This window comes from Silene latifolia, chromosome 8 (assembly GCF_048544455.1).
Source record: "Silene latifolia isolate original U9 population chromosome 8, ASM4854445v1, whole genome shotgun sequence".
NCBI classification, from domain to species: domain Eukaryota; kingdom Viridiplantae; phylum Streptophyta; class Magnoliopsida; order Caryophyllales; family Caryophyllaceae; genus Silene; species Silene latifolia.
In genome coordinates this window covers 30,507,798-30,526,647 of record NC_133533.1, presented here as the reverse complement: position 1 = coordinate 30,526,647, position 18,850 = coordinate 30,507,798, and the positions used below count along the sequence as shown (strand labels likewise).

Here is an 18,850-nt window from a genome sequence, read left to right as displayed (position 1 = left end):
CGACACAGCTAGACGGTGGCCGGACCAGAGTGGGAGGAGGTGAGTCGGGCCAGGCACGACGACCAAATAAACCGTGCCTGGATCGTGTCAAAATGTGGGGACACGATGGGCTGGCACGAAGCATGGTCCGACCTACTCGAATACCTGTTGTAGTAACCAAGGAAAACCAAATGCCCTTTTTTTTCATCGTTGAACTTAGGATCTCAAACCTTTATTTGACAATTGTAAACATCATTGAGAGGTCCCAGGTTCGACTCCCTACACGGGAGTGCTGCGGTTACCTGTCATCCTAAAGGATGTCTTACATGGCACACGTGGTTTGCAGGGTATTGCATGTGCCCGGGGGGATTCAACCCCTCGTCACCAAAAAAAAAAAAAAAAAAAAAAAAAAAAAAAAATTGTAAACATCATTTTGGCGTTGTTAGAACTAAAATATTTTTATGATAAAAAAACCATTTAAATGAAATAACCACTATAATCCTCTTAAATAAGAACTAGTTTTAAACCCGTGCAAAATTGCACGGGTATGTATTTGGGCCAGTATTAATGTTTTTGGATGTATATTTGTTTTTGCATTTCTATTGTACTTATCTAGTTGGTCTAAATCTACGATTTACATAATTTATGTTTAAATTTGTTACAAACACGTGTTCACATACACTAGTTTATAAGAAAATAACGTAATTTACTCTTGTAAATAAAAATTGCATACATAAAAAACTTTACATCCGGATAAAAGAAATATAATCTAATATAATCAACTTTAACATATGTATGTAATTCATTTGCATTTTATGTTCGATCGCGTATATAAATGTTATTCCTTCTTGAAATTATGTAATTTTATTATTATGTAATTTTGTTTTAAAAATTATGTACTCCGTAATTCAATTTCATTTACTCGTATTTGTAATTCATTCTGTGTATGTGTTATAAATTTTATTTACACGGAATGTATAAAACTATTTCATAATATTAATTCATAGAATTTTTTCATAATATTATTTTATAGAATTTGTTGTAAGACGGAATTTATCGCATGTTTGAAAAGACGGAAATCTGAAGAAATAAATACATTGCACACTCACGGGTCCCGCCATAACATGAATTTCCGAAAAAAAAAAACTGCATTAATGACGTGGCGCGCTAAGGATTGAGTATTGTCTTTTGTATTAATATAGATAAGATTTGTAGATTCATATAAACTCGGACTATCAAAATTTACACAAAAGTACTCGGAAAATTCTCTTCAAAGAAGAGGGCATAATAGTAATTTAGGTAGAACAACAAAGCTTGCATAAGACGCCCAACAAAAAAAATAGCGGGAAAGTTGTGACGTACGATTACAATCGTTCATTTTCGTGTAAGTGACGATCAATGACCCACTTAAGTAATAATCTCCTTTTTCTTTTTATCTTTATTCTTTGTTGATTAGTAGTCATTTTGTGTCAACTCCAAGTCAATTTTCCCATAAAAACCCACCAATCATTTGAAATTCACCTTTAAATCAAGAAATTTAATCAATACCCTAGTACAGGTTAGCTACTACAATTATTCAAAATCTCACTTAAGATGATTTTATATTTACAACCAATTCTGTATAAACTGTTCCATAAAATTCAAACGATCTTAAATATGATTTCCCACTTTTAAACATTTCCCACAACTTCCTTCATTTCTTAGTCTTTTGGGTTTCCTCTTTTAACTATTCATCTAACACCAAAAGAAAAAAAAACACAAACCTGTCTTTATTTTACTGTAGTACTGATAAAAAAAGTAGCACAACTTCCATCTTTAGTGACTTGGTGTTTGTACTAGGTTTGAAAATTCTTCTCTTTTTCTTTGCTGTACGGTTTAAATTTCCTTTGTAGTTAAGGAAACCCACAAAAGTTTCAAACTTTTATGTTATATGTTCATACTATATTGTTTATATATTAGCATTATATATGATGGGTTTTGATTGTTTAATGATTTTGTGAGTTAAACTTTCTTTTCTTTTTTGTGGGTTTTTATGATCATATCATTGTTTATTCGGTTAGTCTCCCTTAAGACGGATTTATTTTCTTTTTCTATTTAACATTATGATGGGTTTTGATTGTTGATTGTTGATGATATTTTTTTTTTTGTAGTTGCATGAGGTGTTGATGGTAAATTGATGATGGAGGTAGATGTTGGTATGGAGGGTTTAAGTGATTTTGATGAGAAAATAGGTAGCAAGTCTGGCTTCCTTGATAAGGTCTTCTCATGGTCTATTGATGACATCTTCAATGATGATCTCTACCAGGACCAGGTTCGCGTCTTTCACTTCCTCATTTCGTCCAATATTCTTCTCTTCATCTCTTGTGTATGTGATAATGTTTGGGAGTGTTCCCTTTTCTATGATGGGGTTGTTGTTTCATAATCTCAAGCGTTTTCTACTCCCTCTGACGCAATCATTTGTTTACCTTTGTTTAAAATAGTTTTCACAATGAATATAAAAGGTAAATAAATGACCGAGACAGACAAAGGGAGTAGTTTCCTTTCTAGAATTGGATGTGAGAAAGCTATGTTCTTTTTGTGAGTTATGACATTATGGGTCTGGGAAGATAAGTGTTGAAATTAAATGAAAAAACGAGGCGGGATAGTATAATCTGTAGTTTTGATGTTTGAGTAATTGTGTACTATGAAACTTTCTTAGCTTGTGATGCATAATCAAGGAGCTCCAATGGCTGATTAAACCCATGAATTGTGGATTGTTAACTAGTGTGTTGAAAACAAACTATTATCACTCACTGTGATTGGGGTTGGAAGACAATATTTCTGGTATTTAAGTTGTCTTATGGAAATTCTATGTGGAGTGGACGGTGTTTTGTGCTCGTCTAAGTAATAAAGTTTTTTTTCATTTTTTTCTTCTGTGCTCTGTATATTTCTTTCCACCTTTTCCAGCCCCATTATTCCTGATTGTTAATCAGGTAAGGCTATGTTATTGCTGTTATGTTGGCCATCAAATATCTGCTATGAAAACTCAGTTGGTTGCATTATTAATGATTGAACCAACGAACTTAATGATGTTCTCGTGAGGCTGATCACATATCAGTTTAGTGATTGTGTCTCATAGTAGATTTGTCCAGCTTAATAATCTGATATCTCCATTGATGCATTCATCTTTGTGTATATTTGTATGTAAAATATCACAAGAAATGAATTTTTTTGGATTGTTGATTATGTATTACAGGTCAACAAAATCCCGGAATCATTTGAAACAGTGACCGAGTATTTCAGTTCGTTTATTTATCCCTTGCTAGAAGAAACACGGGCAGACCTTTGCTCAAGTTTAGAGATTATATCAAGGGCACCATATGCCGAAGTATTGTCTTATAACAAAATCAAACCGCGTGGTGACTCACTCCTTTATGATATTAATGTTGATGGTTGGAGGAACAAGTTTAATGACCGTGGTAAGGAGCCTTACAAAACGTTGCCTGATGATGTCTTTGCCCTTGTGAAGTTTCGTCCTGAAACTTACGACGACTTGCAAATGGTGGCTCGAACTTGGGTTTTAGCATCAGTCACAAAAATCCCACGGAGCTATTCTGAGGATGATATCGATGAGGAGAGTTCTTCCACAATATTCACGGTAGAAACATCGAAAGACATTAGTGTACTGGACGATGACTATACCTCACTTTTCTTGATCTTCTTGACAAACACCATCACATACAAAAGAATATGGAAGGCCTTGCATATGCATGTAAATTTGAACATAATCGGAGGAGTTCTGCAAAGAAATCCCTTGGTAAGTGTCACTTTTGCTATGTTCATTGTTAATAGAGAATCTCGATGAGAAGCTATGTATGCGTAATCAGTCCTTATCCGTATGGATTCCTTATATCACGCTTAATATATTTGTCCTTGAAGAGGGTGCTCAGCTTGAAGCCTTGACTGCCTCATCATTGATATCCCCTTCATCAAATTCCCATTTGACTGTTGTTGTCAAAAGATGTCGACTTTGATCGTTATTTTCTCAAAATGTACAATTTTTCCAACTGTTTAACATCATATGACACTAATTTAATTCATAAATAAAGTCTGAAAAAAGTTGTTGGATCTTTACATATGTTACGAAGATAAATGGTAAAAGTTGTCATGAATTGACCATTGAAGTCGTGAGACGAAGGTAGTAATTGTCATGTTTATTGCTCTATTAGCGCCCTTATTATTTGTGGTGTTCATAACATATATACCTAATGATCATAATAATCAAACAAGGATGTGTGGGTTCAGCGTATTCCATTCATGTTCTTTCATATGTCATTAGGCAACCCTTTCAATTAACATCCTTGTTTCTCATCATGATTTGGGACAATAACAGGATGGAGATATGCATGATTGTCGTGATGCCACGTTTAATGGACTTTCTGAAAATTTACTCATGGATTTATCTTCAAAACTTAATCCCTCTCAAATTGAAGCAGTTTCAGCTTCACTTCAAGCAACAGAATGCTACCATAAGTCTCAGGTTCAACTAGTTTGGGGCCCCCCTGGAACGGGGAAAACAAAAACTATAGGCACATTGCTGTATCTTCTCTTAAAGAAGAATATCGGGACTCTGACATGTGCTCCAACAAACGTTGCCATCACAGAGGTAGCTAGCCGTGTTTTGGACTTAGTGAGAAACTATTCGGAAGAGGACTCTGCCGAGTCATTTGGCTTTCTTGGAAACATACTTTTGTTTGGAAACAAACAACGTTTGAGAGTAAGCTCAGATATCGAAGATATATATCTCGATTATCGTGTAAAGAGGCTAGCAGAGTGTTTTGCCCCTCTAACTGGTTGGAGGAGCTGTTTCCCATGCTTGTCTACTTTTCTTGAGAAATGTGTTTCAGACTACGAAGTATTCGTAGATAATGAATTGATTAAATTACGGGAACAAGGCATTGAAGATGCTGCTGCTAAACGACTGATCGATTCATTTCTGGATTTTGTCAAGTCTCGATTTATTGCTGCTGCAAAAAATGTCAGGCGCTGTATATCAATTTTTAGTACTCATATATCAAGAAGGTATATTGGGGAATGTAACGTCGAATACATGAGAAGACTCTTAGGCCTGCTGTATTCTTTTGAAGAAATGCTGCTGAAAGATTATACTGATTCTGAAGAATTACTGAAACTGTTTTCTGGTATTGAAGCCGAGGATTCTCAACTTGATATGTTACCATTGATTGAAGTGCAGAGGCGACAATGCATTTCCGTCCTGAAAACTTTGCATAGGTCTCTTGGTGATCTTGACCTACCTTATGCCACAAGTTATGAATCATTGACCGAAATGTGTTTCCGAATGGCATCATTAATTTTCTGCACTGCTTCCAGCTCCTCAAAGCTCTACTATATGCCAATTGAGCCTTTAAGCCTCTTGGTAATTGATGAAGCTGCGCAACTGAAGGAATGTGAATCAGCCATACCTCTGCAACTCCGTGGTCTAAGGCATGCTATTCTTTTTGGGGATGAATGCCAGTTGCCAGCTATGGTTAAAAGCAATGTAAGTTAAGTTTGTGGTAATTCTTGTTTTTTTATGAATTTTATCTGCCCAAATATTTATAGAGCGCTTATACCTGCTTAAAAGATCTTTTTTGCAGGTTTCAGCGGAGGCTGGTTTTGGAAGAAGTTTGTTCCGGAGACTAAGTTTGTTGGGTTCGGAAAAATACCTATTAAACATGCAGTACAGGATGCATCCTTCAATCAGTGCATTTCCAAATACAGAATTCTATTTTAACCAAATTTTGGATGCCCCCAGTGTTCGGAGTAAGGTTTATGAGAGGCAGTATCTTGCAGGGCCAATGTTTGGCCCTTATTCATTCATAAATATTTCGGCGGGACAAGATGAGGTTGATGATGATGGTCGCAGCCGTAGAAACATGGTCGAGGCTGCTGTTGTGGCAAAACTTTTGAAAAATCTGTACAAGAGTATGTATTACATACTGTTTTGTGAGCAATTTTAGTTAAAATAAGTGATGTTCTACAGTTCTATTTAAGATTCTCCTCTGTTATAGACTACTTATTAGAACTGGAGTAGATGTTTATAAATGTTACTGAACATAGTTATCTTTTATTATCATTTCTTCAAATTCTCGGGATAGAAGTGCTCGACATTAAAAAAAGAGATCACAAGAAACTAGCATAGAAACTAACGAAATTCATTTATAGAAGTGTGGTATATATGAACTATATTTTTCAATTGAAGTAGGAGATTCTGCCCTGTTATGTATGTTGTTGTTTAGTGCATTCTTTTGTCATATTCGTCTACTTGTTATTTGCTTTGGTTAATGCACTCTGTAACACTTTTACCTGGGTGCAGCTTGGAATCACTCAGCTAAGAGGATTGCTATTGGCATAGTGTCGCCATACGCTGCACAAGTTGTGGCCATTGAGGATTTGCTAGGAAAAAGGTACGAGAACCTCCCCAATTTTGCAGTGAAGGTGAAATCTGTTGATGGATTTCAAGGTGGAGAGGAGGATATAATAATACTATCGACAGTAAGAGCTAATAATACAGGACAAGTCGGCTTTATTTCAGATTGTCAACGTACTAATGTGGCTCTTACCCGGGCAAGGTATGAGTTTGTTTAATGTTTTGTCTTACAATCTTTTGGTTTCTGAAAAATAAAAACATTGTCTGTGTCGATCGACAACCATTGAATGAAATTTTCTATTTTCTTCAGACATTGTCTTTGGGTGCTTGGCAATGAAAGAACACTTGTTAGAAGTGATTCAATATGGAAGAAGTTGGTCTGTAATGCACAGGCGCGCAACTGTTTATTCAATGCTGAGAAAGATAAAAGCTTGGCCGAAGCCATGATAAACATGAAGGACGAGCTAAATCAACTTGATGATTTGCTTAATAAGGATAGTATTATTTTCAAGAGTGCCAGATGGAAGGTATACTTTGTGTTTTTTCTGATGGGTTTCCCTTACCCACAATTTATACTACTCCGGACGTCTACATTTTAATGAATTTTCTGTCGTCTCTCATTTTTCAAGGTTCTATTCAGTGACAATTTTGTCAAGTCCTTTTCAAAGCTTCCATCAACACGGGCAAAGAAGTCAGTGATGAACGTTCTTGTTAAACTATCAAATGGCTGGAGGCCAAAGAAAATCCGAGTTGATCCAGTTTGTGATAGTGCTATTCAAATTGTCAAACAATACAAAGTCGAGGGTCGATATATTATTAGCACAATTGACATTATTAAGGAAGTAAGATACTTCCAAGTAATGAAAATTTGGGATATTGTATCTTTGGAAGATGTTTCAGCGCTGGTTAAAAGGCTAGACAACGTCTATGGTGCATTCACTAATGATTTCTTGAGTCGCTGCAAAGAAAGAAGTCTTGAGGGGTATGTTTTCTTATTGTGTTTACATGACAAACAAATCAGTATTCATAGTTTTAGTAGGATTGTTTCTTGCTGTCATTTCTTAACTAGCCAACTCTATCAATGCCTGATTATTGTGCTAACCATGTTGATAACCCACTTTTCTAGCGATGTTGAGGTCCCAACAACTTGGAGCACATCGATGGATATTGTTCGACACAAGAACATCAGTGCTGAATCAAGAAGTGCTAGTGATGACGACCTGGATCCTGTAAATTATGCTGAAAATTCAAAAGTGAGCGAGAGTTTAATATTGATGAAGTTTTACTCGCTATCTGCTGGGACAGTGGGACATTTGCTATCTGACTCAGATGGCCAAGCGTTGGAGTTACCATTCGAAGTAACAGATCAAGAAAAGGAGATAATTTTGCATGACAAGAGCTCTTTTATTTTAGGACGGTCTGGTACCGGAAAGACGACTGTGTTGACTATGAAACTTTTCCAGAAAGAGCAACTCCATCAGATGGCTTTGGAAGGACTTTCAGATGGTCGGACTCTACATTATTCCCACTCTAAGGAGATTCTGGAGAGTGAAAGTGTCTTACGTCAACTGTTTGTGACAGTTAGTCCAAAACTTTGTTTTGCCATAAAGCAACATGTTTCTCATCTGAAAAGGTATATGATTAGCTTTATTATAGCTTTTCCCATAGTTGTATTTATGTTTTTTCTAGAATTGTTCAAGGCTAGACTCTACGACTTCAGCACGAGAATTGGAATTGATTGGCATATGTTGTGGAGTTAATAGTTGTAACATATGTTTGAGTTTACGTTGCTACATCTACTAAACTTCACTTCCTTTTTCTACAGTTTTGCTCGGGGTGAGAACAGTTCCTCAGGAAGTGTCTCTAATGATATTGATGATTTAGATAATGGAGAGCAGTTCATGGACATCCCAGATTCATTTGTTGCTGTTCCGCCAAAGTCATATCCTCTTGTAATAACTTTCAATAAGTTCTTGCTTATGATTGATGGCACGTTGGGTGCGTCGTTCTTTAACAGATATCATGATGATGAAGTTGAGTCTTCAGGATGTGCTAGTCGGAGAACAGTAGAATTTTTAATGAAAAGGAAAGAGGTTAACTACGATAAGTTTTGTATGTTCTATTGGCCACATTTCAATTCACAGCTCACCAAGAAGCTTGATGCCTCAAAAGTTTTCATAGAGATAATTTCTTGTATTAAAGGCGGGCTCCTAGTCGGAGAGACTCTGGATGGGAGGCTTACCTTGGAAGACTATCTTAATCTATCTCAGGGACGAACGTCAACCTTAAATCATGAGAAAAGGGATGCCATTTATCGTATTTTCTTAGATTATGAAAAGATGAAATTGGAGCGAAGAGAATTTGATTTGGCTGATTTTGTTAATGATCTGCATAGACGATTACAGCATGAAAGATACGATGGAGACTTCATTGACTATGTTTATATAGATGAAGTTCAAGATTTGACCATGAGGCAAATTGCGCTTTTCAAATATGTCTGTAGAAATGTTGACGAGGGGTTTGTGTTTTCTGGTGATACAGCACAGACAATCGCTAGAGGAATTGATTTCAGGTTCCAAGATGTAAGATGCTTGTTTTACAAGGAGTTTCTGGTGAGTGAAACAAATCATGAAAGAAGTGGAATCCATGAGAAAGGTTATATATCTCCTATTTTTCAACTGAGTGAGAATTTCCGAACCCATGCTGGTATACTCAAGTTAGGACAGAGTGTTATAGACCTTATATATCATTTCTTTCCTCATTCTATTGATATCCTGAGCCCTGAAACTAGTCGAATATTTGGAGAGGCTCCAATATTACTTGAGTCTGGATCTGATGAGAATGCCATCGTTACAATCTTTGGCAACAATGATAATGTGAGTTGCAATCTTGTTGGGTTTGGAGCCGAGCAGGTTATTCTGGTACGAGATGAATCTCTTCGGCAAGAAATATCAAGCTATGTTGGAAAGAATGCTCTTGTGCTAACAATTGTCGAGTGCAAGGGATTAGAGTTTCAGGTAAGCTATATCATGCATTCCTGACTGTTCCGAGTATCTTGTTCTTGATGTTTACCATTTAAACGAAACAATATGCTATGTTGAGCTTTATTTCAAAAGGCTAACATGCTTAACAAAGTTCATTTTCTAGCATCATCTCAACGCCATTTATGTACTGTATATACTCTATCTGTCCGTCTATCCATGGTAAATTTCTTGGTTTCCATGTTGAGATTTTTCCTTTTTTTGTTTGTGAATTATGTACACCGCATGTTTAATCATCTCGCATTCTTATCCGCATCTGTTATCTTTTTTAGTTTAGTGCACTAAAAACTAAGAAATTCATTCATGTATGGAGGAAGTTACAATTACTGCTACTTCTCAATTGACGTTCCTTTCAAAGTCAATTCTGAATTGGTAGTCATTTATACATATTTGTTGAATACATTAAAAATATATAATGTGACAGCACGAGCTTCTGATCACACAATTATGTTGCGTTTGCAGGACGTCCTCCTGTACAACTTCTTTGGGTCATCCCCTCTGAGAAACCAGTGGAGGGTTATATATGAGTACATGAATGTTAAGGATCTCTTTGATTCTGCATCAGCAGTGTCTTTTCCAGAATTTAGTTCTGAGAAGCACAATGTTCTGTGCTCGGAGCTAAAACAGTTGTATGTTGCTATCACTCGCACACGGCAAAGGCTATGGATATGCGAAAATAAAGAGGATCTTTCAAAGCCAATGTTTGACTACTGGAAGAAGAAGTGTGTTGTTCAGGTTAGAGAATTGGACGATGCTCTTGCTCGTGCAATGCAAGTTGCAAGTAGTCCTGAGGAGTGGAAAGCACGGGGCAAAAAGGTTAACAAAGTTTTTTGGAATAATTTTTGTTTTTGTCCTGAATGGCTGAATGCCATATCTGTTGGAATATATGCAAATTATTATCTCTCTACTTTTCACCTTACATATTATCAGTAAAAACTACTGAAATTGTCCCTTCCTGGGACTGGTTTAATTGTCTACAGTTGTTAGCCGTGGAAAACTATGAGGTGGCAACCATGTGCTTTGAAAGAGCTGGTGATAAGCACTGGGAAACTCTTGCAAAGGCTTTAGGGCTGAAAGCATCGGCTACTCGAATGAATGAACTAAATCCTGAAGAAGCCTCCAACATTCTTAGGCAAGCTGGTGAACTTTTTGAAAGCATAAGTGTATATTGGAGAGCTGCAGAGTGCTATTTTGAATTGAAGGAGTTCTATAAAGCAGGTGATTTTTCACTCTTGGAATGTTCTGTTACTTAGACATTGTTTGTGTAGTACTTCCACTCATTGACTCGATATGGCACTTGGACGCTTCATTTCAAGACAAAACACAAAAATGCGATTAAAAAAAATATTGTGACCTGATACACATCTGTGTTTTACACTTGCAGTCAAGTGACTCAAGGCTAAGTATCATGGCCTAAGTTATGGACTTTCTTTTTTTTTCCTTTTAAGTTTTCAAATAAATGAAGAAAGGACCTTCACTGCTCAGCCCTTGTGTGCACATGATTTAGTCACTTGTGAATGTTTATTGGGTTTGTGTCTAAACTAATGACTATCTCGCGCTGTTGTTCAAACATTTCCCTCCTTACGAATCTTACTATACATGGTCATTATACATAGCAGCACACCTTAAATTTTTGTGTGGAAATGTAAGCTGTTTCATAATTTATGGTGAAGTTTTAAATTTGAGACAGACGGCATATCTGCATTGTTAAGCAACATTAAGCATCAAGCTCATAGTGCATAGGGGTGTAAGCTTATAATTTCTGAACTGCTAGTGATGAAAGAAAATTCGCCATAGTTGCTTACTAAATCGTTTAGGTGCTGATATGAGGGGGCTTAGGTGATGGGTAGTTTGAACCTAATTATGTGTGAATCAAGTTCGGCGCAACAGACTGAACAATTTATTTGTGTTATTTTTGACTGAGTTATCGTCCTGTTTATAACATTTTAACGCTCCCTGCAGCAGGCCTATGGATTCAAGTGAGACAAACTGATTACTCAAGTCAATTTGTCTATCCATCCTTGCTTCTACCAATATGTGACAATGCTCTGCAAACTTTAGAAATCCCTAATATACTCGTAAAAAGCCTTTGTGATTTTGGAATTGCTTAATTATCATTGTGATTATTTGTATATTTTGATTTAATTGTCCCGTCAATCGTCATTAGTTTTCCTAGTTAATTATACTAAGCGTTTAGAATATTTTTTCCAGGGAATTTATATTTTCAGCATTGTGATGATTCATATCGTGAAAGGGCCGGTAAATGTTTCACATTGGCCGGGTGTTATGAGCTTGCTGCTACCGTTTATGCCAAGTGTAATAGGTTTTCCGAATGCTTATCTTCATGCACGGATGGGAAATTGTTTGATATGGGTTTGCAGTATATTCAGTATTGGAAGCAGCAGAACACAGCTACTGACTTGGATATGATTGAACAAGTGTTTCTCGAAAATTGTGCTCTTTCTCAGCTCCAACAGGATGATAAAAAAGGGATGATGAAATTCGTTAAAGCCTTCTGCTCGGAGGATTCCATGCGCGCCTTTCTAAAGAAGTATGGGTGTTTTGATGAACAACTCATTTTGGAAGAAGAATTAGGGAACTTCTCAAAGGCTGCTGATATTGCCAGGGAAAGAGGGGAGTTTTTACTTGAGGCGGAGTTTTTGCACAAGGGTGGACTTTTCAACGAAGCCTGTGAATACTTTTTGTGGCATGTTTTTGCTGGTTGCCTTTGGGCTAAAGGAAGTAAAGGCTGGCCTTTCAAACAATTCGAGCAGAAGGAAGAACTGTTATTGAAAGCCAAAGCTTCCGCTCACAGTTCTGGGGAACAACTCCTATACAAAAACGCGTGTGCTGATGTCCTGATTTTTCTGGACAGAAATTACTTACTCAGTCAGTTGCACGAATTTTTGATTTCCTTTCAGAATCGCAAGAATCTCAGAGGGGTAGTAATTTCTACTAGAAAAATCCTGGACTTAATATTACATACTCATCCTTCAAAGTATGAACTGGAAATCGACCTGGTAACAGATCCTGCCATGCATTCACTGCAGAGGATTTCCCAAGACAAAGTCTCTTTCGAGATGATGATTTATTTTTGGAAGTCATGGCAAGAGACCATGTTGACAATATTGAACTACTTTGACGCATTTGAAACAAATGAAAGCGATCATTTTCTTGAAGTTGGAGAATTTTGTTTAAACTATCTTGGGGTTCGGAAACTGCCTTCTAATACGGGTCCAGTTTATGTGTGTCTACACCCTGATGCTGAATGGTTGAAAGAGGTGAACAAAGGTTTTTTCAAGAAGTTTGGAAAGTTGGTTAGCATCAATGTACCTCAGTTGTTAGCTGCTGGACGAAACCATTGGTCTACGGAGTTATTTTCTACAGGCATGAACGTTTTAAGAGTTCTTGATGAACTTCAGAAGAGGGGAAAAGTGGGTGTTGTCTCCGAGTTCAGCAAGGCCAGGATTGTCCAGTTGATTTATGAAGTCGCACAGTTGCTTTCTTCTTTCAAATCTGCTAAAACAAAGCATCAGGAATCAGTGTCACTGCAGAAATATTCTGACTACTCCATGGAAACATACTTTTTCTTGATCTTTCCTCTAGACTGGAGAAGAGTGGCAAGCAGAGACTTTATATGTTTGAGGGAGATGAAAGTCTCATCTAACATCTTGGAAGGATTCATATTGATGAATCTTGAAGGGAAAGAAGAACTTACATATGGGCAGCTTGGACGGGTTGCCATGGGGCTGCTTGGAATGCCCATGTGTAAAACAGACCTATATGAGACTGTCGTGAGACGACTTCCTAGTAATTTTCCTTGGAAGTCGTTTTTTGAGGTCCTCTCGACATGGAAACAATCAGTCCCCATTGGCAACAGGAGTGAAGCTCCGGAGATTTCCCTTGCTTGCAAACTTCTTGGTTCTCTATCTGATGCTTATCGTGCTAATTGGAGAGCAAGGGATTACATATCCCCTTATTGTTTTCTATATCTAGCCGACCGTCTAATGGTTTCCCTTCTAGAACTCCAGGGTCGAATGTTCATAACTAGATCGTCTCTTGTTGAATGGTTCACACATCTTGGATGGAAGGGTGGTCTCATCAAAAATTTGTCAGCTAATAAGGGCAAATTGGGTATTGTTTTGAATGATGCTTATAATTTTCTGGCTCGTGTAGTCCATCACCTTCTGGCGAACACAAGGCAAACTGTAGAATGGGTCAAAAATGCTGGCATCATTGCAAAAGACAACTTTCCTGTGCTTTTACTGAGACTAGTTATTATGTTGTCCTTGATTCATTTGAACAAAGTGAAAAATATGAGTTATAAAGATAAACTTCAAGATGTATTGAGCAGGGGTGAAGTTACTTCACAATTACCACCAGTTTTTCGGGAAGCTCTCCGAAAAAGGACTACCATGGGAATTATCAATGCTATTGCCTTAGCTCTGAAATCTATCGGAGATCCTCTGGTGATTGTAAGCATAGGAGCAGTCTCCTCACCTCTTTCTTGCAAGGATGCCATTTTTCTCGACATTGACAACCAAAATAAGGAGGATCTGTTGAGAATATTGTTCCCAAGTAATGTGAATGCTACTCAAGGTAGAGTCAGTGATCATCAGGCTAGTGCCAACAATCAAGAGATGGAGGTTAAGGATTCAGCGTCTAAGATAATAGTGGATTGGAATGTATGGGAGCTTTTTGAGACATTGAAGTTGGCCGGAGGGAATAATGAAAAGTGTTGGCAGAAATTTGTGTCGAATGCTGCAAATGTTAAGGTAAATATATACACTCTGTATCTCACCCATTTCCTTACATATTCCTTTATGGCCCATTTTGTATTTAGTTTAAGGTTTGTGTTTTAAAAAGACAGTTTTGCTCTCTTTCTTCCTCCGAGTTGTACCCTTATGAGTTATGGCTAGTAAATTGTCGCTTCCCACTTGCATGTGGCTCATAAGAACCCGAAATAAAAGCAAACGTAAATAATGGATATGACAAAGGAAGTAATATTATCGGCATAAGTGCCTCGTTGCTTATTCTGACCATCATTTCTTATGGGTTTCTAACAGGTCCAGGTTGATAAATTACATGATCTCCTGAGAACAGTTTCAGCTGCTGTAGCAGTAAATGAATCTTGTGATGATTACAGCAGGAGCATGTTGGCAGAATCCGAATGCATGCTTCTTGAGTTGCGTCTATTATCTGCAGTTCTGGCTACAAGGTTAGTTCACATTCATTGTCTGAGAATTAGACCTTTTAGTATTGGTTATGGCATTTGAGCTGCTCAAGTCATCGCTTTGATTTTGCTGTCTCGGAAATACCTTCTCTTTTATCCACTCTTCCACTCCACAATACTGTTTTATTTGTAAATTGCGCCTCAAGAGTAGTTTGTAGCGGATGGGTATCGTACCAGTTCATGAGTACCACCCAAGCTAGTTGACAGTTTGACACCCACATGGCCACATCCAAGTCATATGTGTACGCTTGTTCGTTCGCGGTTGTCCATCTATTGTTGATTGATGTCCTTCAACTCTTACTCCATGCTTAACCGCCCTTTTTCTTTCTACAGTGGACAACAGTTGAAGGATAGCATGCTGCTAATCAGAGACAGTACAGAAAAGCTACTGTCGGGAAAACAAGCATTCGAATACTTCATCAGTCCATTGATTCCCCAAGTAGACCCGGTGAAACATCAAACTGACAATGTCGAAGAGGTGGAAATTGACAGTAAGGCTGATCAAGAAGCTACCTTCGAAGAGGCCGATGATACATCTCCGGCTACTGATGGAAATCAAGGGAGCAGCAAAGGTGCAGAGAAGAACAAAGGGAAGCCGAACAAGAAGCGAAAGCCGAAGAAGAAGGGCAAAAAGAAGTAGAAACTGAACCGCAGTCAGATGTTGCATCAGCAAATTATATGGCAAAACTTATGTTAGGTATTGGTAGAAGAATGGTTGTCAGTTTTTGTTGTTAATCCGTCTGTGTGAATATATGGCCTTTTGACTGATATACAAACATCTATGTTACCTTTGGAAATGTCAAGCTTTGATTTTTTTTAGCAAATAAATTTAATCACTTGCATAATTTGTCTAATTTAACCACCCATAATTAGTTAAATTATATTTTTATGTTTATTTGGATTTTTGAATGGGTTTGGATCTGCTCCAAGATCATTATTAGATATACTCTAGGTGTACTTTTTGTGTATGCTTTCTTCGTACAATTGCTTTTTGTAGGATGTCATGCAAGTATGCAACTAATTAATTAATGATGATATATATCGGATTGAAGTGATAGGTGGTATAGTGTTAGTCGGGGAGATGGTCGGGTGGCAAACTGGAAATCGGGTCGTGAGAAATTGAAAAGGAGTTTTTGAGAGAGGAGAGGAAACGAGATGGAAGGAAATGTGGAATAATAGAACGCGCTGCATGTGGAGAAAAATGGGTCATTTCGGGTAAGTCATTTCTTGGTTGGGTCGGGTCAACACGGGTTTATCGGGTCACTTTTCTGGCCACTTTCGATCTCAGGTTAGCCCTTATCAGATCAGGTCAGTTTAGCCAGATCTAACTCTAAGTCTATAGTTCAGGTCAATCGAATCGGGTTGATTTTGCCAGATATACCATGTCCCTTGTCCAAACATTAGTACTAGTTATTACTTGACCCTCAAACGTCAATCACTTAAATCCCCAAATCTACCTTTCCGTAATTATAGTTAATCATCTGGGTTTCTCTCATTAACAAGCTCTATCAAAATAGGAATGCTAATTGTTTCAAATTCTGTAATAATGCTAATTCTGTTGCTAATTCCTTCAACTTCCCAGTTCCCTCCATCAAGTTCTATCAATTTTTTTGGTAAGGTCAGGTCATGACCTTGAAAACAAAGGGTTAGATCACAGGTTTTATCAGGTAAAGTTTAACATTCTAATTCTATTATTATACTCACTCCTAGTCTCTATTTTCTTCCCTTTATTTGTGGGCACGGGTATTAAGACGAAGAATAAAATAAGAGTAAAAGTTTCCAAAATAAAAAGGGAGAGAAAACCTGAATAATCCGTTTAAGGAGATAGGGAAGAAAATAGTGAATAACAGGGAGTATTATATTAGTTATATATAAATCAGGTTTATCTTATCTCGTCAAATGAGACTAACTCATACGGAGTATTTTATTAGCAAATCATAATGACCCGACCCGGTCCCACTTGATCTAACTCAAATGTTTATTGTCACGTACTAGCTATTATACCTAAATAGTGAGTACTTTAACAGCACGCCCATCCTACCATATCCAAACCGGATATATAATTGCAACCCCGAACTAACACGAACCCGAACCCGAACCTGAACCTGAATTGATCCTAACTCATACCCTATCCAATTGACTTTTTCTTTTTTTGCCAACTCATCGCCTTTCAAAGACCAACTGCATATTAGCCAACTATATGGCGGGATATACAACGGTCACCCCCAAACTTAAGAAAAAACGCGCTTCAAATTCAAATTAGTTTCCAAAATTTTGTCTGTTAATCACGTGATATAGCCGTTAATTTCATCAAAGAATTTCTACCCATAAATCTTCCTTATATAATTACACAGTTTCATATACTAAATTCAATTCAACTAATTACCAATTCCATCAGCTTCGTAAAAAATTCCTAAAACATGAAGACAACTACTTGTGATCAGCTCCAACAAAAAAGAACCAGCAAGGGAAAGCAAAAGATCCCGATAACCCGAATCGTCAATAAGAATTCACGTCAAGTTACCTTCACAAAGCGTCGACTTGGGTTATTCAGTAAGTGTTCTCAGCTTTGTTCTATGTTTCCCGGTACGCAGTTTGCCGCGATTGCTTTTTCTGTTGGTGGAAAACCCTTTTCTGACGGGTACCCTTCTGTCGATAATGTCGTTGAACGTTTCCTTAACGATACTCAAAAAGATGGTAACTTTCGGAACGATGTTGGTGATGGTAATAATTGGTGGGAAACCCCCATTGATGATATGAATTTAGAGGATCTGGAGAAGTTTAAGACGGCTATTGAAAGGCTGAAGAAGGAAGTGGTTTCGAGGGTCGATGAAATCGGCTGTTCTAATGAACTTGAATGCGTCACTAATGATGCTAACTTTGATACCCAAATGTCTGATAATTGGATGTTCTCTGATAATTGTCGAGAAATAACAGAAAGTATAGATCTTGGGTCAATTAATACTGATGTTGGTAACCTCTTTGATGTAATTAAGAGCGTTAATTTGGGATGCAACGATGTTACGTATACTGTCAGCCCTGAATTCTCTGATAACTGTTCTGAATTATTATTGGAAAGTATTGATTTTGAGTCGGTTGATGCAAGCCTTGGCGCTCACGCTTCTGATTACTCATCGTGGATGGAGGATAGTATAGTCCCGGAACTCTTCCCCGAGTATTTACCAGAAGATTCTTACTTGTTAGGCTCCCTTAGCTGCTGTTAATTATAATTAAGTAGGTTTTAGGGTTAGAATTAGTAGTGATGATTAGGTATGATTCCGGATTTGATTTGATTTGTTCATTTTTTACTGTAGTACACTGAACTGAATTTGTTCAGTTGTTTGTAAAATTCATCAGTTTTATGCAATAAAACATGATTTTGGATCACTTGATCTTTTCTCTTGTTTTTACGCTTTTCTTTAGCTTGATGTGTTGTTGGTTTTGTGCACCGCTTCTGAACAACAAATAAACCTGTTCCGATGTATTTGCTTCTGCTCCTGCTCTAATGGTAATCGAGAATGTGAGAAAGTAATGCAGGATGCTGATCAACCACTCACTGGAATCATATCATATAGTGAAATGATTCGGACCAACTAAAAATTCATTAATTAATGTCTACTGCCAAACAAGTATTACACAAGGTTTATACCAGCATATGCTTTTTTCTACATAGGCAATTCTATAGGAAACTGATAATTAAGATATCAAGGCCGATTTCAGGACTACAGCACTACTTTCCAAATGATGCATAGAAACATGTTTGTAATATTAAGTCGTATAATTTAACGGAATTATAATTTAACCGAAAAAACTATTTCACTAATGTTAGGTAACATATGCAGTATATAGTATTGTAATAGAAGGTAGCAAATGATTGGGACGGAGGGAGTAATTAATTGACCATGAATCGATGATGTATGCTAGTGGCAACATTGTGAATCTTTCCATTAAAAGAGATTATTTTGCAAATATCATTATCATTGAAAATATGAAACTGTGATTATCTCAAGGATATGATGCTTATACTTTGTACCATATGATTTGGACATTAATTTGGATATGCCAATATAAACACTGTATATGCGCTATATGCTACAATTACCTTTTCACCATTCCAACAGGTTTATGACTCTCAGTAGATTTTGCTTAAGACCAACATCCTTTCAATTCTACCTCTAATTTATTATG

At 37.1% G+C, this 18,850-nt stretch overlaps 2 protein-coding genes across 4 annotated transcripts; both read left to right on the top strand.

Moving 5' to 3' along the window:
- The first annotated feature begins 1,429 nt into the window (after positions 1-1,429).
- On the top strand, positions 1,430-15,557 carry LOC141596685 (uncharacterized). 3 transcript variants are annotated; one of them, XM_074416911.1, is made up of 15 exons: positions 1,430-1,818; positions 2,130-2,290; positions 3,215-3,775; positions 4,352-5,518; positions 5,616-5,943; positions 6,335-6,590; positions 6,699-6,915; positions 7,018-7,370; positions 7,515-8,021; positions 8,214-9,405; positions 9,892-10,245; positions 10,410-10,647; positions 11,641-14,204; positions 14,496-14,647; positions 14,996-15,557. In XM_074416911.1, exons 2-15 carry the CDS (start codon positions 2,156-2,158, stop codon positions 15,300-15,302), a joined length of 8,331 nt encoding a protein of 2,776 aa, XP_074273012.1. In that variant the 5' UTR covers positions 1,430-1,818; positions 2,130-2,155; the 3' UTR covers positions 15,303-15,557. The 3 variants fall into 3 exon arrangements, with proteins under 3 accessions (XP_074273012.1, XP_074273011.1, XP_074273010.1); XM_074416910.1 differs by lacking the exon at positions 1,430-1,818 and adding an exon at positions 1,904-1,975; XM_074416909.1 differs by lacking the exon at positions 1,430-1,818 and adding an exon at positions 1,925-2,034.
- A 1,486-nt stretch (positions 15,558-17,043) lies between these two features.
- On the top strand, positions 17,044-17,931 carry LOC141594263 (uncharacterized). Its single transcript, XM_074414390.1, has one exon. The coding sequence runs from the start codon at positions 17,083-17,085 to the stop codon at positions 17,884-17,886; it is 804 nt and encodes a 267-aa protein (XP_074270491.1). The 5' UTR covers positions 17,044-17,082; the 3' UTR covers positions 17,887-17,931.
- The last annotated feature ends 919 nt before the right edge of the window (positions 17,932-18,850 follow it).

Coding starts and splice junctions, on each gene's coding strand:
- LOC141596685 (XM_074416911.1), top strand. CDS start 2,156: ATGATGGAGGTAGATGTTGGTATGGAGGGTTTAAGTGATTTTGATGAG. Junction 6,916..7,017: donor TCAAGAGTGCCAGATGGAAG/GTATACTTTGTG, acceptor TCATTTTTCAAG/GTTCTATTCAGTGACAATTT. Junction 10,648..11,640: donor GAAGGAGTTCTATAAAGCAG/GTGATTTTTCAC, acceptor TATTTTTTCCAG/GGAATTTATATTTTCAGCAT.
- LOC141594263 (XM_074414390.1), top strand. CDS start 17,083: ATGAAGACAACTACTTGTGATCAGCTCCAACAAAAAAGAACCAGCAAG.